The sequence below is a fragment of the Salmo trutta genome, unplaced genomic scaffold, assembly GCF_901001165.1.
Source record: "Salmo trutta unplaced genomic scaffold, fSalTru1.1, whole genome shotgun sequence".
Taxonomy (NCBI): Eukaryota; Metazoa; Chordata; class Actinopteri; order Salmoniformes; family Salmonidae; genus Salmo; species Salmo trutta.
This window is the reverse complement of record NW_021822962.1, coordinates 722,626-745,999: the sequence shown is the minus strand read 5'-3', so window position 1 is coordinate 745,999 and position 23,374 is coordinate 722,626. Positions and strand designations below refer to the sequence as shown.

Genomic DNA, 23,374 nt, shown 5'->3' with positions numbered 1-23,374 from the left:
ATGACAGATAGTGGGTGAGTTAGGAAACCTCAGAATAAACAGAATCATTCATGTCCTAGTGTATAAAAACCTTCAGAAGATACTTCACTTCAGCAGAGAGTATTCAGCAATCAGCGCAAGAATAGAGATCTTTACCTACCGACCAGACCTGGGTTCTAATACTATTTGAAATCTTTTAATGACTGAGCGTTTGCTCTAGTCTGCCTGAAGCGCTTGGGACTTTTCTAAAAATCCATTAAGCCAAGCAAGATCAATCAAGCACAGATTAAGTATGATCAATCAAGCACAGATAAATTATTTGAAATGATTTCATATAGTATTTGAACCCAGGTCTGTTAGCTACTTTAAACTTGTCTACACAATGTCACTATTATGTGTAAAAACCACCATTCTACTCACTGCTGTGATGAAGGTGCTGCCCTGGGCTTGGAGGACCTGGTCCTTAGGGAACAGGGCTGGGGGAGGGGCCATCTGAGGGTGGGAGGAGCCGGGACACAGGAAGGAGGAAGTGGAGTCGCTGGGTAAGGCATCGATGATGATGTTGGGGTGGCCGTGGCCTGGGATAGGGAGGGTGAGGCTGTTCAGACCCGTCACATTGTCACTGGAGGTACACTGGGACGACGTCTCCCCCGAGCTCTCTGTGACTGTTGGACAACACACAGAAGATACAATAGTCATTTAGTTTTGGGAGACTTTCAGGGGGACAGAGAGGAACATGAGCACAGTTTCAAAGAGGAATTAGACATCCTTAGTAATGAGTTAGGGACAGTAAGACACTTTAAGCCGAGGACATGGTATGCATACCAAATGGCTCCCTATTCCCTATATAGTGCACTATGGTTGACCAGGACTTATAGGGCTCTGGTTAAAAGTAGTGCACTAAATAGAGAAGAGGGTGCCATTTGGGACTCAGGCATGGATACCTGTTAGGGCCTGCCTGTCACTCACTCACTCACTCACTCACTCACTCACTCACTCACTCACTCACAGAAGGCTGCCTGTCTGTCACTCACTCACAGAAGGCTGCCTGTCTGTCACTCACTCACAGAAGGCTGCCTGTCTGTCACTCACTCACAGAAGGCTGCCTGTCTGTCACTCACTCATAGAAGGCTGGTTGCCCGTGTCCTGCTCCAGCTCGTCCTCCTCAATGCAGTCGTAGGGCCAGTGGCTGAAGGAGGGAACGCTGCCCAGGGCGTGGGGGTGCTGGTGGGCGTGGGGGTGCTGGTGGGCGTGGGGGTGCTGGTGGGCGTGGGGGTGCTGGTGGGCAGGTGAGGGGTACAGGTGCAGGTTGAGGGAGCCCAGCAGTGAGGAAGAGGACTGGGAGGAGGAAGAGGAGGTGCTACTGTTGGAGATGGTGGAGTGAGGCCGCTTAAAGGGCGTGGAGTGGTCGAAGGAGGACACCGCGATGGACGCCCTGGTCCTGGACTCTGGAGGGAGAGAGGGAAAGATTGGGTAGAGAACATGAACATTTCACTGTACACATTTCTATCTATGGATCATGTCGCCATGGAAGGATGTGTCAGGCTACTCTGGGACAACCACAGGAGGTATCAGGCTACTCTGGGGACAACCACAGAACACAGGAGGTATCAGGCTACTCAGGGGACAACCACAGAACACAGGAGGTATCAGACTACTCAGGGGACAACCACAGAACACAGGAGGTATCAGGCTACTCAGGGGACAACCACAGAACACAGGAGGTATCAGACTACTCAGGGGACAACCACAGAACACAGGAGGTATCAGGCTACTCAGGGGACAGCCACAGAACACAGGAGGTGTCAGGCTACTCTGGGACAACCACAGAACACAGGAGGTATCAGACTACTCAGGGGACAACCACAGAACACAGGAGGTATCAGGCTACTCAGGGGACAACCACAGAACACAGGAGGTATCAGGCTACTCTGGGACAACCACAGAACACAGGAGGTATCAGACTACTCAGGGGACAACCACAGAACACAGGAGGTATCAGGCTACTCAGGGGACAACCACAGAACACAGGAGGTATCAGACTACTCAGGGGACAACCACAGAACACAGGAGGTATCAGGCTACTCAGGGGACAGCCACAGAACACAGGAGGTATCAGGCTACTCTGGGACAACCACAGAACACAGGAGGTATCAGGCTACTCAGGGGACAACCACAGAACACAGGAGGTATCAGGCTACTCAGGGGACAACCACAGAACACAGGAGGTGTCAGGCTACTCTGGGACAACCACAGAACACAGGAGGTATCAGACTACTCAAGGGACAACCACAGAACACAGGAGGTATCAGGCTATCAGGGGACAACCACAGAACACAGGAGGTGTCAGGCTACTCTGGGACAACCACAGAACACAGTAGGTATCAGGCTACTCAGGGGACAACCACAGAACACAGGAGGTATCAGGCTACTCTGGGACAACCACAGAACACAGGAGGTATCAGGCTACTCAGGGGACAACCACTGAACACAGGTTGATGTTACATTGTGTCTAGTGTTTGAGTTGATGTTACATTGTATCTAGTGTTTGAGTTGATGTTACATTGTGTCTAGTGTTTGAGTTGATGTTACATTGTGTCTAGTGTTTGAGTTGATGTTACATTGTATCTAGTGTTTGAGTTGATGTTACATTGCATCTAGTGTTTGAGTTGATGTTACATTGTATCTAGTGTTTGAGTTGATGTTACATTGTATCTAGTGTTTGAGTTGATGTTACATTGTGTCTAGTGTTTGAGTTGATGTTACATTGTATCTAGTGTTTGAGTTGATGTTACATTGTATCTAGTGTTTGAGTTGATGTTACATTGTATCTAGTGTTTGAGTTGATGTTACATTGTATCTAGTGTTTGAGTTGATGTTACATTGTATCTAGTGTTTGAGTTGATGTTACATTGTATCTAGTGTTTGAGTTGATGTTACATTGTATCTAGTGTTTGAGTTGATGTTACATTGTATCTAGTGTTTGAGTTGATGTTACATTGTATCTAGTGTTTGAGTTGATGTTACATTGTATCTAGTGTTTGAGTTGATGTTACATTGTATCTAGTGTTTGAGTTGATGTTACATTGTGTCTAGTGTTTGAGTTGATGTTACATTATATCTAGTGTTTGAGTTGATGTGACATTGTATCTAGTGTTTGAGTTGATGTTACATTGTATCTAGTGTTTGAGTTGATGTTACATTGTATCTAGTGTTTGAGTTGATGTTACATTGTATCTAGTGTTTGAGTTGATGTTACATTGTATCTAGTGTTTGAGTTGATGTTACATTGTATCTAGTGTTTGAGTTGATGTTACATTGTATCTAGTGTTTGAGTTGATGTTACATTGTGTCTAGTGTTTGAGTTGATGTTACATTATATCTAGTGTTTGAGTTGATGTTACATTGTGTCTAGTGTTTGAGTTGATGTTACATTGTATCTAGTGTTTGAGTTGATGTTACATTGTATCTAGTGTTTGAGTTGATGTTACATTGTGTCTGGTGTTTGAGTTGATGTTACATTGTGTCTAGTGTTTGAGTTGATGTTACATTATATCTAGTGTTTGAGTTGATGTTACATTGTATCTAGTGTTTGAGTTGATCTTACATTGTGTCTAGTGTTTGAGTTGATGTTACATTGTATCTAGTGTTTGAGTTGATGTTACATTGTATCTAGTGTTTGAGTTGATCTTACATTGTGTCTAGTGTTTGAGTTGATGTTACATTGTATCTAGTGTTTGAGTTGATTGTGTACAAAATCCAGAAAAATGTTGATTACAAAACAGACCGTGAGGCTGGGTAGAAACTGAGTGCAGAACGAGGAGAGCTAAATGTTTTGTAATTCTTGCGGTAGCTAGCAGCCATTCATTAAGGTCTACAGGTACTGTTGAAAGAGAATTCCATCTTGAAAGAAAAGTAATTTGATTATGAATGCTGGCAAATTAGATGACTTTGGTTAAGGCTGAAGGACTGGAATGTCAACGGGAACGGTCTGTACGGCCCTGACTCCACCTGCAGCGTTAACTTCAACATCCGTAGATATCTGACATGCACCAAATCACCTGCTACAGACACAAGTCCAGACAACCTCCTTCCTCCAAACAGGACACTGTGTCAGTACATAAGAGCTGCCTGGTGGAGTATGAGTGTAGAAGTAGACTTTGAGAGGATATTTCAGCTGGAACAGAACATCTAATGGGTTAAAGGGAGAACAGGGGAGATGTGCTCTGAGATGCTGGGATGTTGTGCTTTGATTCAGTCAACTTGACAACACACCCCTATCCTGGGAGAGAGAGCATTTACAAATCAGCCTTTCTCATCAGCAGCTGCATTGGCAGACATGTTGTTGAAAGTCACATTCAAGAGAGAGAGAGAGAGAGAGAGAGAGAGAGAGAGAGAGAGAGAGAGAGAGAGAGAGAGAGAGAGAGAGAGAGAGAGAGAGAGAGAGAGAGAGAGAGAGAGAGAGAGAGAGAGAGAGAGAGAGAGAGAGAGAGAGAGAGAGAGAGAGATATTATGTGGATTTTGTATGCTAACCTCACAAAATGAATTTCCAGGTAAATTAGGTTATGATAGCATATCATAGAGACAGCTCACCTGACCCCTTCATGATGTAATCAATGGCTCGGTCACTAATGGCAGCATCACTAGGCTTGATGTCCATGAAAGGCTTGCTGCCAATCCCCATGGAAACCATCTCTTTCAAGCGCACCTCTGTAGTTAAGAGAATAAACACGTTATGACCCTCAATCAGACCCACAACGAGAGGTTCTATTTGATGTACCTGAACTAGAACCAGACATGTCACCTCTTAATGACTGGTCCAGAAGGTTATCAACACAGGCCTCAGGTCAGACAAGAGACATGTCACCTCTTAATGACTGGTCCAGAAGGTTATCAACACAGGCCTCAGGTCAGACAAGAGACATGTCACCTCTTAATGACTGGTCCAGAAGGTTATCAACACAGGCCTCAGGTCAGACAAGAGACATGTCACCTCTTAATGACTGGTCCAGAAGGTTATCAACACAGGCCTCAGGTCAGACAAGAGACATGTCACCTCTTAATGACTAGTCCAGAAGGTTATCAACACAGGCCTCAGGTCAGACAAGAGACATGTCACCTCTTAATGACTGGTCCAGAAGGTTATCAACACAGGCCTCAGGTCAGACAAGAGACATGTCACCTCTTAATGACTGGTCCAGAAGGTTATCAACACAGGCCTCAGGTCAGACAAGAGACATGTCACCTCTTAATGACTGGTCCAGAAGGTTATCAACACAGGCCTCAGGTCAGACAAGAGACATGTCACCTCTTAATGACTGGTCCAGAAGGTTATCAACACAGGCCTCAGGTCAGACAAGAGACATGTCACCTCTTAATGACTGGTCCAGAAGGTTATCAACACAGGCCTCAGGTCAGACAAGAGATAAAGAGGAATCACTTGTTCCATAACACAACAACAAAGATGATGAGCTCATGTCCAGATATGACCCACGACCCCCCCTCTGTGGCCGTGGTTACTCACCCCTGTTTCGTAGCGCCTGTCTCCAGAGGATCTTTCCGATGATGGCTGTCCACACGGCCTTGACCTCTCCAGAGCTGGCCTGTAGGATGAACGTGTCCTGGGACTTCCTCCTCCGGAACCAGATCTCGAAACGCAGCCCGCTGTCGCCCACGCTCTCTGTCATTCCTATCTCTGCCGTCTGAATGAGTAGCCAGAAACAGTCAACTTTCCAGGAAAACACTGACTGTGGTGGTTTTGAGATTTCACATGGTGGCACAGCAAACTGAACATACTGGTGCAGCGCCTCCATTGTGGAGAACCCTGCTAAATGTGGTTCCACACCTCACAATAAACAATACAAACATCACTGCCTGAACACAACAACATAGCATAATGTTAGCCAACTGGTTGAAATGATTTCAGGTAGAACGGCATATTACTTCACAGTTCCTAACTTCATAGTACATGTGTTGTCATTGTCACCTTGTAGGACTGCTTGTAGATGTACAGGTCGTATCCTCCCTCAATCTTTTTGCTTTTGCTGAAGAGGATGAGGTCCTCGAACAGGAAGACGTGACGGAGGTACTTCCTGCGGCCACACCACACGATGAACTCATCCTGACACCTCAGCTGACCCTGTTCCTTCAGGTTCACCTACAGCAGCAGAGACCAGAGGAGACCTTTCACATGACCTACTCTGACATCTTCTTCCAAACAAATAATTATACATAATGTGAACCTTTCTATTTGCTCTCTCTCAATTCAATTTCAATTTAAGGGCTTTATTGGCAAGGGAAACATATGTTTACATTGCCAACTCTCTCTCTCTCTCTCTCTCTCTCGGTATCTGTGTGTATCTCTCTCTCTCTGTATCTGTGTGTATCTCTCTCTCTCTGTATCTGTGTGTATCTCTCTCTCTCTGTATCTGTGTGTATCTCTCTCTCTCTGTATCTGTGTGTATCTCTCTCTCTCTGTATCTGTGTGTATCTCTCTCTCTGTATCTGTGTGTATCTCTCTCGCTCTGTATCTGTGTGTATCTCTCTCTCTGTATCTGTGTGTATCTCTCTCTCTCTGTATCTGTGTGTATCTCTCTCTCTCTCTGTATCTGTGTGTATCTCTCTCTCTGTATCTGTGTGTATCTCTCTCTCTGTATCTGTGTGTATCTCTCTCTCTGTATCTGTGTGTATCTCTCTCTCTCTGTATCTGTGTGTATCTCTCTCTCTGTATCTGTGTGTATCTCTCTCTCTCTGTATCTGTGTGTATCTCTCTCTCTCTCTGTATCTGTGTGTATCTCTCTCTCTGTATCTGTGTGTATCTCTCTCTCTGTATCTGTGTGTATCTCTCTCTCTCTGTATCTGTGTGTATCTCTCTCTCTCTGTATCTGTGTGTATCTCTCTCTCTCTGTATCTGTGTGTATCTCTCTCTCTCTCTGTATCTGTGTGTATCTCTCTCTCTGTATCTGTGTGTATCTCTCTCTCTGTATCTGTGTGTATCTCTCTCTCTGTATCTGTGTGTATCTCTCTCTCTCTGTATCTGTGTGTATCTCTCTCTCTCTGTATCTGTGTGTATCTCTCTCTCTCTGTATCTGTGTGTATCTCTCTCTCTCTGTATCTGTGTGTATCTCTCTCTCTCTGTGTCTCTTTCTCTCTTTATATCTCTCTCTCTCTGTATATCTCTCTCTCTCTGTATATCTCTCTCTCTCTGTATACAGCTCTACTGTTCTACAGCTCTACTGTTCTACTGTTCTACTGTTCTACTGTTCTACTGCTCTACTGTTCTACAGCTCTACTGTTCTACTGTTCTACTGCTCTACTGTTCTACTGTTCTACAGCTCTACAGCTCTACAGCTCTACTGCTCTACAGCTCTACTGTTCTACTGTTCTACAGCTCTACAGCTCTACTGTTCTACTGCTCTACTGCTCTACAGCTCTACAGCTCTACTGTTCTACTGTTCTACAGCTCTACAGCTCTACTGTTCTACAGCTCTACAGCTCTACAGCTCTACTGTTCTACAGCTCTACAGCTCTACAGCTCTACTGTTCTACTGTTCTACAGCTCTACAGCTCTACAGCTCTACTGTTCTACAGCTCTACTGTTCTACTGTTCTACTGTTCTACAGCTCTACAGCTCTACTGTTCTACAGCTCTACAGCTCTACTGTTCTACTGCTCTACAGTTCTACAGCTCTACAGCTCTACTGTTCTACAGCTCTACAGCTCTACAGCTCTACAGCTCTACTGCTCTACAGCTCTACAGCTCTACAGCTCTACTGTTCTACTGCTTTACTGCTCTACAGCTCTACTGTTCTACTGCTCTACTGCTCTACTGTTCTACTGCTCTACTGTTCTACTGTTCTACAGCTCTACAGTTCTACAGTTCTACAGCTCTACTGTTCTACTGTTCTACTGCTCTACTGCTCTACTGCTCTACTGCTCTACTGTTCTACAGCTCTGCTCTACTGTTCTACTGCTCTACTGTTCTACTGTTCTACAGCTCTACTGCTCTACTGCTCTACTGTTCTACTGTTCTACAGCTCTACTGTTCTACAGCTCTACAGTTCTACAGTTCTACAGCTCTACTGTTCTACTGTTCTACTGCTCTACTGCTCTACTGCTCTACTGCTCTACTGTTCTACAGCTCTGCTCTACAGTTCTACAGCTCTACTGTTCTACTGTTCTACTGCTCTACTGCTCTACTGCTCTACTGTTCTACAGCTCTGCTCTACTGTTCTACAGCTCTACAGCTCTACAGCTCTACTGCTCTACTGTTCTACTGTTCTACAGCTCTACAGCTCTACTGCTCTACTGTTCTACTGTTCTACAGCTCTACAGCTCTACTGCTCTACAGCTCTACTGCTCTACTGCTCTACTGTTCTACAGCTCTACAGCTCTACTGCTCTACTGCTCTACAGCTCTACTGTTCTACAGCTCTACTGCTCTACTGTTCTACAGCTCTACAGCTCTACTGTTCTACTGCTCTACTGCTCTACTGTTCTACAGCTCTACAGCTCTACAGCTCTACTGCTCTACTGCTCTACAGCTCTACTGCTCTACTGTTCTACAGCTCTACAGCTCTACTGCTCTACTGCTCTACTGCTCTACAGCTCTACAGCTCTACTGCTCTACTGCTCTACAGCTCTACAGCTCTACTGTTCTACTGTTCTACTGCTCTACAGCTCTACTGCTCTACTGTTCTACTGCTCTACTGCTCTACTGCTCTACAGCTCTACTGCTCTACTGCTCTACTGCTCTACAGCTCTACTGCTCTACAGCTCTACAGCTCTACTGCTCTACTGCTCTACTGCTCTACTGCTCTACTGCTCTACAGCTCTACTGCTCTACTGCTCTACAGCTCTACTGTTCTACAGCTCTACTGCTCTACTGCTCTACTGCTCTACTGCTCTACAGCTCTACTGCTCTACAGCTCTACAGCTCTACTGTTCTACTGCTCTACTGTTCTACAGCTCTACAGCTCTACTGTTCTACTGCTCTACTGCTCTACTGTTCTACTGCTCTACTGCTCTACAGCTCTACTGTTCTACAGCTCTACAGCTCTACTGTTCTACTGCTCTACTGCTCTACTGTTCTACTGCTCTACAGCTCTACTGTTCTACAGCTCTACAGCTCTACTGTTCTACTGCTCTACTGCTCTACTGCTCTACTGCTCTACAGTTCTACAGCTCTACAGCTCTACTGTTCTACAGCTCTACAGCTCTACAGCTCTACAGCTCTACTGCTCTACAGCTCTACAGCTCTACAGCTCTACTGTTCTACTGTTCTACTGCTCTACTGCTCTACTGCTCTACTGCTCTACAGCTCTACTGTTCTACTGTTCTACTGCTCTACTGTTCTACTGTTCTACAGCTCTACAGTTCTACAGTTCTACAGCTCTACTGTTCTACTGTTCTACTGCTCTACTGCTCTACTGCTCTACTGCTCTACTGTTCTACAGCTCTGCTCTACTGTTCTACTGCTCTACAGCTCTACAGCTCTACAGCTCTACTGCTCTACTGTTCTACTGTTCTACAGCTCTACAGCTCTACTGTTCTACTGCTCTACTGTTCTACTGTTCTACAGCTCTACAGCTCTACTGCTCTACAGCTCTACTGCTCTACTGTTCTACTGTTCTACAGCTCTACTGTTCTACTGCTCTACTGCTCTACTGTTCTACAGCTCTACAGCTCTACTGCTCTACAGCTCTACTGCTCTACTGCTCTACAGCTCTACAGCTCTACTGCTCTACTGTTCTACTGTTCTACAGCTCTACAGCTCTACTGTTCTACTGCTCTACAGCTCTACTGCTCTACTGCTCTACTGTTCTACAGCTCTACAGCTCTACTGTTCTACTGTTCTACTGTTCTACTGCTCTACAGCTCTACTGCTCTACTGTTCTACAGCTCTACTGCTCTACTGTTCTACTGCTCTACTGTTCTACAGCTCTACAGCTCTACTGCTCTACTGTTCTACAGCTCTACAGCTCTACTGCTCTACTGCTCTACTGTTCTACAGCTCTACTGCTCTACTGCTCTACAGCTCTACTGCTCTACTGTTCTACTGTTCTACAGCTCTACTGCTCTACAGCTCTACTGTTCTACAGCTCTACTGCTCTACAGCTCTACTGTTCTACAGCTCTACAGCTCTACTGCTCTACTGCTCTACTGTTCTACTGTTTTACAGCTCTACAGCTCTACTGCTCTACTGCTCTACTGCTCTACTGCTCTCCCCCCGACTTACATCACATCCTCGGATGGCGTCCATGGCCAGCAAGTCGTTGCCATGGCGCAGCTGGAACTTAACCATCTCCTCTGCGGTGCGGAGGTCAGAGAGCTCCTGTTCCTGGGACTGACCACACTCCTTGATCAGGTCCTTCAGCAGCAGGGCGTACTTAGACATCCTCTGGATGGGCTTCAGCAGGTAGGACGCCAGGTCCATCTTATCACCCAGCTCCAACTGCTTGTTCTGGGGAGACAGAGAGGTTAGAGGTCAGAGGTTAGAGGTCAGAGGTCAGGATACATACATACAGAAAGATAAACAGACCAACAGACAGGTAGGACACCAGGTCCATCTTATCACCCAGCTCCAACTGCTTGTTCTGGGGAGACAGAGAGGTTAGAGGTCAGAGGGTAGAGGTCAGGATACATACAGAAAGATAAACAGACCAACAGACAGGTAGGACGCCAGGTCCATCTTATCACCCAGCTCCAACTGGTTGTTCTGGGGAGACAGAGAGGTTAGAGGTCAGAGGTCAGGATACATACAGAAAGATAAACAGACCAAAAGACAGGTAGGACACCAGGTCCATCTTATCACCCAGCTCCAACTGGTTGTTCTGGGGAGACAGACGCACACATAGAGGAGGATGAGAGGGGATGTAGGACTCTGTATGCAGACCTACAATAGCTTTTCTAAATGGGAATTCTGATGTCAATTCAACTCTTCCATTCTACACAGGTAGACGTCCAGTAGCTATGTAAAGTTTGACAATGGGAATTGTAATGTTACTGAATGTAGAACTAGCAGATGTATACTAGTAGCACCCTATATGACGTCAGGCTCACACAACCTTACAATTATCCTGTTGCTGTGAAGTAGTTTGGTTCATATTGGTTAAAGGTCAGGGCTGGTGTTTGTACAGCTGATCCTAGAACGTTAGTAACCACAGCTGTTTCCAGACGCACCTTAAAGAATCCATTCCCGTGGCTGGTGAGTAGAGCATCAGACTGCGGCTTGTTCTTGCTGTAGAGAGCGTACATTCCAAACTGATCCTCCTGCACACAGGAATAACAAGTTACCACTCTGATTACAGTCAAACTGATCCTCCTGCACACAGGAATAACAAGTTATCACTCTGACTACAGTCAAACTGATCCTCCTGCACACAGGAATAACAAGTTACCACTCTGACTACAGTCAAACTGATCCTCCTGCACACAGGAATAACAAGTTACCACTCTGACTACAGTCAAACTGATCCTCCTGCACACAGGAATAACAAGTTACCACTCTGACTACAGTCAAACTGATCCTCCTGCACACAGGAACAACAAGTTACCACTCTGACTACAGTCAAACTGATCCTCCTGCACACAGGAATAACAAGTTACCACTCTGACTACAGTCAAACTGATCCTCCTGCACACAGGAATAACAAGTTACCACTCTGACTACAGTCAAAGGTACACACACAGGATGTGTTCCAAATGGCACCCTATTCCCTATATAGTGCACAACTTTTGAATAGGGCCCATAGAGAATAGGGTGCATTATTTAGGGAATAGGGTGCCATTTGGGACGCGGACCCGGGGTTCTGTGCTAGGCCTAAACACAGAGACTCATTTAGCTCATGAGGCCTGGATTCCATCAACCAACTATTAGAATACCATCAACCAACCATTAGAATACCATCAACCAACCATTAGAATACCATCAACCAACCATTAGAATACCATCAACCAACCATTAGAATACCATCAACCAACCATTAGAATACCATCAACCAACCATTAGGATTCCATCAACCAACCATTAGGATTCCATCAACCAACCATTAGGATTCCATCAACCAACCATTAGGATTCCATCAACCAACCATTAGGATTCCATCAACCAACCATTAGAATACCATCAACCAACCATTAGAATACCATCAACCAACCATTAGAATACCATCAACCAACCATTAGAATACCATCAACCAACCATTAGGATTCCATCAACCAACCATTAGTATACCATCAACCAACCATTAGAATACCATCAACCAACCATTAGAATACCATCAACCAACCATTAGAATACCATCAACCAACCATTAGAATACCATCAACCAACCATTAGAATACCATCAACCAACCATTAGAATACCATCAACCAACCATTAGAATACCATCAACCAACCATTAGAATACCATCAACCAACCATTAGAATACCATCAACCAACCATTAGAATACCATCAACCAACCATTAGGATTCCATCAACCAACCATTAGGATTCCATCAACCAACCATTAGGATTCCATCAACCAACCATTAGGATTCCATCAACCAACCATTAGAATACCATCAACCAACCATTAGAATACCATCAACCAACCATTAGAATACCATCAACCAACCATTAGAATACCATCAACCAACCATTAGAATACCATCAACCAACCATTAGAATACCATCAACCAACCATTAGGATTCCATCAACCAACCATTAGAATACCATCAACCAACCATTAGGATTCCATCAACCAACCATTAGGATACCATCAACCAACCATTAGAATACCATCAACCAACCATTAGAATACCATCAACCAACCATTAGAATACCATCAACCAACCATTAGGATTCCATCAACCAACCATTAGAATACCATCAACCAACCATTAGAATACCATCAACCAACCATAAGGATTCCATCAACCAACCATTAGAATACCATCAACCAACCATTAGGATTCCATCAACCAACCATTAGAATACCATCAACCAACCATTAGAATACCATCAACCAACCATTAGAATACCATCAACCAACCATTAGGATACCATCAACCAACCATTAGAATACCATCAACCAACCATTAGGATTCCATCAACCAACCATTAGAATACCATCAACCAACCATTAGGATTCCATCAACCAACCATTAGGATTCCATCAACCAACCATTAGGATTCCATCAACCAACCATTAGAATACCATCAACCAACCATTAGAATACCATCAACCAACCATTAGGATACCATCAACCAACCATTAGAATACCATCAACCAACCATTAGGATACCATCAACCAACCATTAGAATACCATCAACCAACCATTAGAATACCATCAACCATCCATTAGAATACCATCAACCAACCATTAGAATACCATCAACCAACCATTAGAATACCATCAACCAACCATTAGAATACCATCAACCAACCATTAGAATACCATCAACCAACCATTAGGATTCCATCAACCAACCATTAGAATACCATCAACCAACCATTAGGATTCCATCAACCAACCATTAGAATACCATCAACCAACCATTAGAATACCATCAACCAACCATTAGAATACCATCAACCAACCATTAGGATACCATCAACCAACCATTAGAATACCATCAACCAACCATTAGGATTCCATCAACCAACCATTAGAATACCATCAACCAACCATTAGGATTCCATCAACCAACCATTAGGATTCCATCAACCAACCATTAGGATTCGATCAACCAACCATTAGAATACCATCAACCAACCATTAGAATACCATCAACCAACCATTAGGATACCATCAACCAACCATTAGAATACCATCAACCAACCATTAGGATACCATCAACCAACCATTAGAATACCATCAACCAACCATTAGAATACCATCAACCAACCATTAGGATTCCATCAACCAACCATTAGAATACCATCAACCATCCATTAGAATACCATCAACCAACCATTAGAATACCATCAACCAACCATTAGAATACCATCAACCAACCATTAGAATACCATCAACCAACCATTAGAATACCATCAACCAACCATTAGAATACCATCAACCAACCATTAGGATTCCATCAACCAACCATTAGGATACCATCAACCAACCATTAGAATACCATCAACCAACCATTAGAATACCATCAACCAACCATTTGAATACCATCAACCAACCATTAGAATACCATCAACCAACCATTAGAATACCATCAACCAACCATTAGAATACCATCAACCAACCATTAGGATTCCATCAACCAACCAACCATTAGGATATCATCAACCAACCATTAGAATACCATCAACCAACCATTAGAATACCATCAACCAACCATTAGGATTCCATCAACCAACCATTAGGATTCCATCAACCAACCATTAGGATTCCATCAACCAACCATTAGAATACCATCAACCAACCATTAGAATACCATCAACCAACCATTAGAATACCATCAACCAACCATTAGAATACCATCAACCCATCAACCAACCATTAGAATACCATCAACCAACCATTAGGATTCCATCAACCAACCATTAGAATACCATCAACCAACCATTAGAATACCATCAACCAACCATTAGAATACCATCAACCAACCATTAGGATTCCATCAACCAACCATTAGGATCCCATCAACCAACCATTAGAATACCATCCATCAACCAACCATTAGGATTCCATCAACCAACCATTAGAATACCATCAACCAACCATTAGGATACCATCAACCAACCATTAGAATACCATCAACCAACCATTAGGATTCCATCAACCAACCATTAGAATACCATCAACCAACCATTAGGATTCCATCAACCAACCATTAGGATTCCATCAACCAACCATTAGGATTCCATCAACCAACCATTAGAATACCATCAACCAACCATCAACCAACCATTAGAATACCATCAACCATCCATTAGAATACCATCAACCAACCATTAGAATACCATCAACCAACCATTAGGATTCCATCAACCAACCATTAGAATACCATCAACCAACCATTAGAATACCATCAACCAACCATTAGGATTCCATCAACCAACCATTAGGATTCGATCAACCAACCATTAGAATACCATCAACCAACCATTAGAATACCATCAACCAACCATTAGGATTCCATCAACCAACCATTAGGATACCATCAACCAACCATTAGAATACCATCAACCAACCATTAGGATTCCATCAACCATCCATTAGAATACCATCAACCAACCATTAGGATTCCATCAACCAACCATTAGGATTCCATCAACCAACCATTAGAATACCATCAACCAACCATTAGAATACCATCAACCAACCATTAGAATACCATCAACCAACCATTAGGATTCCATCAACCAACCATTAGGATACCATCAACCAACCATTAGAATACCATCAACCAACCATTAGGATTCCATCAACCAACCATTAGAATACCATCAACCAACCATTAGAATACCATCAACCAACCATTAGGATACCATCAACCAACCATTAGAATACCATCAACCAACCATTAGAATACCATCAACCAACCATTAGAATACCATCAACCAACCATTAGGATTCCATCAACCAACCATTAGGATTCCATCAACCAACCATTAGGATTCCATCAACCAACCATTAGAATACCATCAACCAACCATTAGAATACCATCAACCAATTATTAGGATTCCATCAACCAACCATTAGGGTTCCATCAACCAACCATTAGAATACCATCAACCAACCATTAGGATTCCATCAACCAACCATTAGGGTTCCATCAACCAACCATTAGGATACCATCAACCAACCATTAGGATACCATCAACCAACCATCAGGATTTCATCAACCAACCATTAGAATACCATCAACCAACCATTAGGATTCCATCAACCAACCATTAGAATACTATCAACCAACCATTAGAATACCATCAACCAACCATTAGAATACCATCAACCAACCATTAGGATTCCATCAACCAACCATTAGGAGACCATCAAGCAACCATTAGGATTCCATCAACCAACCATTAGGATACCATCAACCAACCATTAGAATACCATCAACCAACCATTAGAATACCATCAACCAACCATTAGAATACCATCAACCAACCATTAGGATTCCATCAACCAACCATTAGAATACTATCAACCAACCATTAGAATACCATCAACCATCCATTAGAATACCATCAACCAACCATTAGGATTCCATCAACCAACCATTAGAATACCATCAACCAACCATTAGAATACCATCAACCAACCATTAGAATACCATCAACCAACCATTAGAATACCATCAACCAACCATTAGGATTCCATTTGATTTCAACTAAAACCTCTACATATATTAGTTTATAGTTGAGTTAGTTTGGTACCCACCAATAGTAACATGTTTAAAAGAACATTTCTTATTTTAAAGTAACTGTCCAATAAAAATCATATTCTCTCAACTCATACCCAGGTCATGTCGTTAACTCGTCTTATACTTGTAGTTGAGAAAAAGCATTCGGTAAAAGCCTGCCTCAAAGGTCACCTCAAAGGTCAAATATTAAAAAGGGTGTTTATGTTTTCTTAAGAAGGTTAGTGAACGACAGACAGTCCAATATGTAGATCACTCTGCTATGCTAGAACTAGGGCACTGGGTTTTAGTGTGTCAGTTCCCAGCCCCAGGGCGCTCTCTCTCTCTCTCTCTCTCTCTCTCTCTCTCTCTCTCTCTCTCTCTCTCTCTCTCTTTCCTCTTTCTCTCTCTCTCTCTGACTTCCCTACAGGACCTGGACCAGAGATCTGATGAAAGGCCTCATTGACTGAAACATCACAATCGTTCAATCTTTTCAACCTAATATTTAATCAAATGATACTTTTTTTATATATGGAGAGAGTTGCACCTTACATTCATTTGCAGTAGTTTGGGACACATTGTTGGTGACTTCTTTAACGTACTTGTTTAATTCTCTCATAATAAAGGATATGGAATGTATCTGGTCTGACTGAGCTGACTGAGGGACATGTATATCAACCAGCATGTCAGAGAGAGAGGTCATTGGGTCTCTCTGGTGTATTGTCTTGTATTGTGTTTCCAGCAGTGTGCTTGTTTCTAGCCTGAGGCTACAGGCTAAAGTCTGTCCGTCTAGGACAGGGATGGGCAACTTTGATGGGGGTGGGGACCACAACATATCTGATCATCATGAGGGGACACAGTTGCTCACAGTTTGCCATGGGGTGTCGAGAAATGTTGCTGTTTTAAAGCTAGTTTGCTGCAATTCTACACATTTTGCCATGGGGTGTCGAGAAATGTTGCTGTGTTAAAGCTAGTTTGCTGCAATTCTACACATTTTGCCATGGGGTGTCGAGAAATGTTGCTGTTTTAAAGCTAGTTTGCTGCAATTCTACACATTTTGCCATGGGGTGTCGAGAAATGTTGCTGTTTTAAAGCTAGTTTGCTGCAATTCTACACATTTTGCCATGGGGTGTCGAGAAATGTTGCTGTGTTAAAGCTAGTTTGCTGCAATTCTACACATTTTGCCATGGGGTGTCGAGAAATGTTGCTGTGTTAAAGCTAGTTCGCTGCAATTCTACACATTTTGCCATGGGGTGTCGAGAAATGTTGCTGTTTTAAAGCTAGTTTGCTGCAATTCTACACATTTTGCCATGAGGTGTCGAGAAATGTTGCTGTTTTAAAGCTAGTTTGCTGCAATTCTACACATTTTGCCATGAGGTGTCGGGAAATGTTGCTGTTTTAAAGCTAGTTTGCTGCAATTCTACACATTTTGCCATGGGGTGTCGAGAAATGTTGCTGTTTTAAAGCTAGTTTGCTGCAATTCTACACATTTTGCCATGAGGTGTCGAAAAATGTTGCTGTTTTAAAGCTAGTTTGCTGCAATTCTACACATTTTGCCATGAGGTGTCGAGAAATGTTGCTGTTTTAAAGCTAGTTTGCTGCAATTCTACACATTTTGCCATGGGGTGTCGAGAAATGTTGCTGTTTTAAAGCTAGTTTGCTGCAATTCTACACAGTTTGCTTTCGAGTTGTGTAGTCCACTTGTGTAGCTAGCAGGACTGACTTTGTGTTAGCTAGCCAACGTTTAATTACTTCTGCGTTGTGAAAGGAACTAGACACGGACACGAATGATCCATTGGTAGTTTGTTGTAACCAAGTATTGGTGCTAACCGTGTGTTATTGGATGCTAGCATGCTAGTTAGCTACGGCGTCATAGGATACGGTGCACTGGGTGGGTTTCACGGAAGAATACTGTACCAAGTTATCTAGCTGAATAAACTAAGTTTGAGCCTATTCCTGGAAACATTGAACCACTGTAGCTTACATCAATTATAATTTCTAAAGTGGAAGTTCGAAAAGTTATATTTGAGTGTTTCAGTGAATGGTTAGTGAGGGAGGCCCTGCTCTCTCGCTTCCCCAGTTGTTTAGTTAATTTTCATTCCAATCTCCTTTGCATTAGCGTAGCCTCTCCTGTAGTAGCCTGTCAACTATGTGTCTGTCTATCCCTGTTCTCTCCTCTCTGCACAGGCCACACAAACGCTTCACACCGCATGGCCGCTGCCACTCTAACCTGGTGGTCCCAGCGCACACGACCCACGTGGAGTTCCAGGTCTCCGGCAGCCTCTGGAACTGCCGGTCTGCGGCCAACAAGGCAGAGTTCATCTCAGCCTATGCTACCCTCCAGTCCCTCGACTTCTTGGCACTGACGGAAACATGGATCACCACAGAAAACACTGCTACTCCTACTGCTCTCTCCTCGTCTGTCCACGTGTTCTCGCATACCCCTAGAGCATCGAGCCAGCGGGGTGGTGGCACTGGAATCCTCATCTCTCCCAAGTGGACATTCTCTCTTTCTCCCCTGACCCATCTGTCTATCTCCTCCTTTGAATTCCATGCTGTCACAGTCACTAGCCCATTCAAGCTTAACATCCTTATCGTTTATCGCCCTCCAGGTTCCCTTGGAGAGTTCATCAATGAGCTTGACGCCTTGATAAGTTCCTTTCCTGAGGATGGCTCACCCCTCACAATTCTGGGTGACTTTAACCTCCCTACGTCTACCTTTGACTCATTTCTCTCTGCCTCCTTCTTTCCACTCCTCTCCTCTTACCTCACCCTCTCACCGTCCCCCCCCTACTCACAAGGCAGGCAATACGCTTGACCTCATCTTTACTAGATGCTGTTCTTCTACTAATCTCACTGCAACTCCCCTCCAAGTCTCCGACCACTACATTGTATCCTTTTCCCTCTCGCTCTCCTCCAATCACTACTCACTCTGCCCCTACTCAGATGGTATTGCGCTGTCGCAACCTTCGCTCTCTCTCTCCTGCTACTCTTCATCTTCCATCCTATCATCTCTTCCCTCTGCTCAATCCTTCTCCAACCAATCTCCTGATTCTGCCTCCTCAAACCTCCTCTCCTCCCTTTCTGCATCCCTTGACTCTCTATGTACCCTATCCTCCCGGCCGGCTCGGTCCTCCCCTCCTGCTCCGTGGCTTGACGACTCACTGCGAGCTCACAGAACAGGGCTCCAGGCAGCCGAGCGGAAATGGAGGAAAACTAGCCTCCCTGTGGACCTGGCATCTTTTCACTCCCTCCTCTCTACATTTTCTTCCTGTTTCTGCTGCTAAAGCCACTTTCTACCACTCTAAATTCCAAGCATCTGCCTCTAACCCTAGGAAGCTCTTTGCCACCTTCTCCTCCCTCCTGAATCCTCCTCCCCCTCCCCCCTCCTCCCTCTCTGCGGATGACTTCGTCAACCATTTTGAAAAGAAGGTTGATGACATCTGATCCTCGTTTGTTAAGTCAAACGACACCGCTGGTCCTGCTCACATTGCACTACCCTATGCTTTGACCTCTTTCTCCCCTCTCTCTCCAGATGAAATCTTGCGACTTCTGACGGCCGGCCGCCCAACAACCTGCCCGCTTGACGCTATCCCCTCCTCTCTTCTCCAGACCATTTGCGGAGACCTTCTCCCCTACCTCACCTCGCTCATCAACTCATCCTTGACCGCTGGCTACGTCCTTTCCGTCTTCAAGAGAGCGAGAGTTGCACCCCTTCTCAAAAAACCTACACTCGATCCCTCCGATGTCAACAACTACAGACTAGTATCCCTTCTTTCTTTTCTCTCCAGAACTCTTGAGAGTGCTGTCCTTGGCCAGCTCTCTTGCTATCTCTCTCAGAATGACCTTCTTGATCCAAATCAGTCAGGTTTCAAGACTGGTCATTCAACTGAGACTGCTCTTCTCTGTGTCACGGAGGCTCTCCGCACTGCTAAAGCTAACTCTCTCTCCTCTGCTCTGATCCTTCTAGACCTATCTGCTGCTTTTGATACTGTGAACCATCAGATCCTCCTCTCCACCCTCTCCGAGTTGGGCATCTACGGCGCGGCTCACACTTGGATTGCGTCCTACCTGACAGGTCGCTCCTACCAGGTGATGTGGCGAGAATCCGTCTCCGCACCACGTGCTCTCACCACTGGTGTCCCCCAGGGCTCAGTTCTAGGCCCTCTCCTATTCTCGCTATACACCAAGTCACTTGGCTCTGTCATATCCTCACATGGTCTCTCCTTTCATTGCTACGCAGACGACACACAATTAATCTTCTCCTTTCCCCCTTCTGATAACCAGGTGGTGAATCGCATCTCTGCATGTCTGGCAGACATATCAGTGTGGATGACGGATCACCACCTCAAGCTGAACCTCGGCATTACGGAGCTGCTCTTCCTCCCGGGGAAGGACTGCCCGTTCCATGATCTCGCCATCACGGTTGACAACTCCATTGTGTCCTCCTCCCAGAGTGCTAAGAGCCTTGGCGTGACCCTGGACAACACCCTGTAGTTCTCTGCTAACATCAAGGCGGTGACCCGATCCTGTAGGTTCATGCTCTACAACATTCGCAGAGTACGACACTGCCTTACACAGGAAGCGGCGCATGTCCTAATCCAGGCACTTGTCATCTCCCGTCTGGATTACTGCAACTCGCTGTTGGCGGGGCTCCCTGCCTGTGCCATTAAACCCCTACAACTCATCCAGAACGCCGCAGCCCGCCTGGTGTTCAACCTTCCCAAGTTCTCTCACGTCACCCCGCTCCTCCGCACACTCCACTGGCTTCCAGTTGAAGCTCGCATCTGCTACAAGACCATGGTGCTTGCCTACGGAGCTGTGAGGGGAACGGCACCTCCATACCTTCAGGCTCTGATCAGTCCCTACACCCAAAGAAGGGCACTGCGTTCATCCACCTCTGGCCTGCTCGCCTCCCTACCTCTGCGGAAGCACAGTTCCCGCTCAGCCCAGTCAAAACTGTTCGCTGCTCTGGCACCCCAATGGTGGAACAAGCTCCCTCACGACGCCAGGACAGCGGAGTCAATCACCACCTTCCGGAGACACCTGAATCCCCACCTCTTTAAGGAATACCTGGGATAGGATAAAGTAATCCTTCTAACCCCCCCCTACCCTCCCCCCCAAAAAAATATATAGATGTACTATTGTAAAGTGGTTGTTCCACTGGATATCATAAGGTGAATGCACCAATTTGTAAGTCGCTCAGGATAAGAGCGTCTGCTAAATGACGTAAATGTAAATGTAAATGTAGTTTGCTGCAATTCTACACATTTTGCCATGGGGTGTCGAGAAATGTTGCTGTTTTAAAGCTAGTTTCCTGCAATTCTACACATTTTGCAGTTTTTAATATGATATCTGAGTGAGACTGACTAACAAAAATCAGTGGGGCTCTAATTCGACATTGATTACTACACGTTTAGATAGCTGGCCACTAGACTAATTTACCAATCTAAAACCTGTTAGCTGACCTGGCTATTTGAGTGACTGTCAGTGACTGACATATCAAGAGAAAAACCGATGATCCACAGCCACATTGTATTATTACATTCTGAGGGGAAATTGATCCGAGGGCCCGTGGGCCGCCAGTTGCCCATCCCTGGTCTAGGAGGAACTGGGACTGCGTCCCGAATGACACCCATTCCTTTTCGAGTGGACTACCAGGGCATATACGGCTCTGGTCAAAAGTAGTGCACTATATAGGGAATAGGGTGTCATTTGGGAGTCTCGCTCTGTCTGGGTCCCAGTCCCCTGCAGCTTCCCAAATTCATCTCCATCTAAACAAAGTTCAAATCAAATCAAAATGTATTGGTCGCCATACATAGATTTGCAGATGTTATTGCAGGTGCAACGAAATGCTTGTGTTTTCTAGCTCCAACAGTGCCCAGCAGTACAAAACGTTACCCTCATGTTGATGTTTGTGACCCTGGTAACAAACAAAAAAAGTAGTGCACTATATAGGGAATAGGGTGCCATTTGTGACTCATCTTAAGACTCGTGTGTTTGAGGAAGCAGCTGCTGATGGACAGGGGAGAGTGTCTGCCTGCCTGTCTGTCTGCCTCTCTCTCTGCCTGTCTGTCTACCTTTTTGTCTGTCTGTCTGTCTGTCTGTCAACATGACTCACGTGTCTGAGGAAACAGCTGCTGATGGACAGGGGAGAGTGTCTGCCTGCCTGTCTGTCTGCGTGTCAGTCTGCCTCTCTCTCTGCCTGTCTGTCTACCTTTTGTCTGTCTGCCTGTCTGTCAACATGACTCACGTGTCTGAGGAAACAGCTGCTGATGGACAGGGGAGAGTGGGCCGAGGCCTCCAGCTCTTTCAGGAAGTACTGGCAGTGGAAGTTACACAGTTTCTCCATGTTGCCAAAGATAATGCTGCGCTTCCCCCAGAGGTCCTGAGGCAGGTCCAGACGCTCCATCTCTGGGAAGTAGTGCTCGATGACGTAGCTGAGGGAACGCACATACTCCCTCTCCGTGGAAATCATCTCAGCCATGATGTGCTGCACTTTACTGTTGAGGAGGGAAGAGACAGAGATCCTATCATTTACTGTTGAGGAGGGAAGAGACAGAGATCCTATCATTTACTGTTGAGGAGGGAAGAGACAGAGATCCTATCATTTACTGTTGAGGAGGGAAGAGACAGAGATCCTATCATTTACTGTTGAGGAGGGAAGAGACAGAGATCCTATCATTTACTGTTGAGGAGGGAAGAGACAGAGATCCTATCATTCAATGAATTCAAGTTTTTCTGACCAAAATGGCAGATTTTTCATTAATGTTGCTAGGATGCCATGGCCACTCTAGTGTTCTATTTAATTATGTGGTAAGAGATATGGAGCCGTGAAGCCATATGGGTCCTGGTTTAAAGTAGTGCACTATATAGGAAATAGGGTGCCATTTGGGACACAGACAGTATTATTTTGTTAATTTAGCTGACAGTGTGTCCTGTAGCATTGCGGGTAGGGCCAGTAACTGAAAGGTTGCTGGGTTGAATCCCCGGTGCCGAAGACGTGGATGTTGATTAACCTGTTAGGGCTAGGGGGCAGTATT

At 44.8% G+C, this 23,374-nt stretch overlaps 2 protein-coding genes across 2 annotated transcripts in view; one reads left to right on the top strand and one right to left on the bottom strand.

The window, feature by feature from the left end:
• LOC115187799 (pleckstrin homology domain-containing family G member 4B) overlaps positions 1 to 23,374 on the bottom strand; it is a gene marked incomplete at its 5' end in the record, with an annotated part of 36,663 nt that overhangs the window by 1,343 nt on the left and 11,946 nt on the right. The window contains 8 exon segments of the mRNA XM_029746845.1: positions 400 to 644; positions 1,101 to 1,427; positions 4,573 to 4,689; positions 5,504 to 5,681; positions 5,966 to 6,136; positions 10,215 to 10,439; positions 11,159 to 11,248; positions 22,585 to 22,834. Coding sequence (XP_029602705.1) covers positions 400 to 644; positions 1,101 to 1,427; positions 4,573 to 4,689; positions 5,504 to 5,681; positions 5,966 to 6,136; positions 10,215 to 10,439; positions 11,159 to 11,248; positions 22,585 to 22,834 — 1,603 coding nt within the window.
• LOC115187798 (uncharacterized) lies at positions 1,424 to 2,563 on the top strand. Its single transcript, XM_029746844.1, has 2 exons — positions 1,424 to 1,583; positions 1,662 to 2,563. Exons 1-2 carry the CDS (start codon positions 1,515 to 1,517, stop codon positions 2,358 to 2,360), a joined length of 768 nt encoding a protein of 255 aa, XP_029602704.1. The 5' UTR covers positions 1,424 to 1,514; the 3' UTR covers positions 2,361 to 2,563.

What these genes read in the sequence shown, in the direction of transcription:
- LOC115187798 (XM_029746844.1), top strand. Translation starts at nt 1,515, where the DNA reads ATGTGTCAGGCTACTCTGGGACAACCACAGGAGGTATCAGGCTACTCT. An exon ending in GGGACAACCACAGAACACAG is followed by an intron (nt 1,584 to 1,661) that starts GAGGTATCAGGC and finishes CACAGAACACAG; the next exon opens with GAGGTATCAGGCTACTCAGG.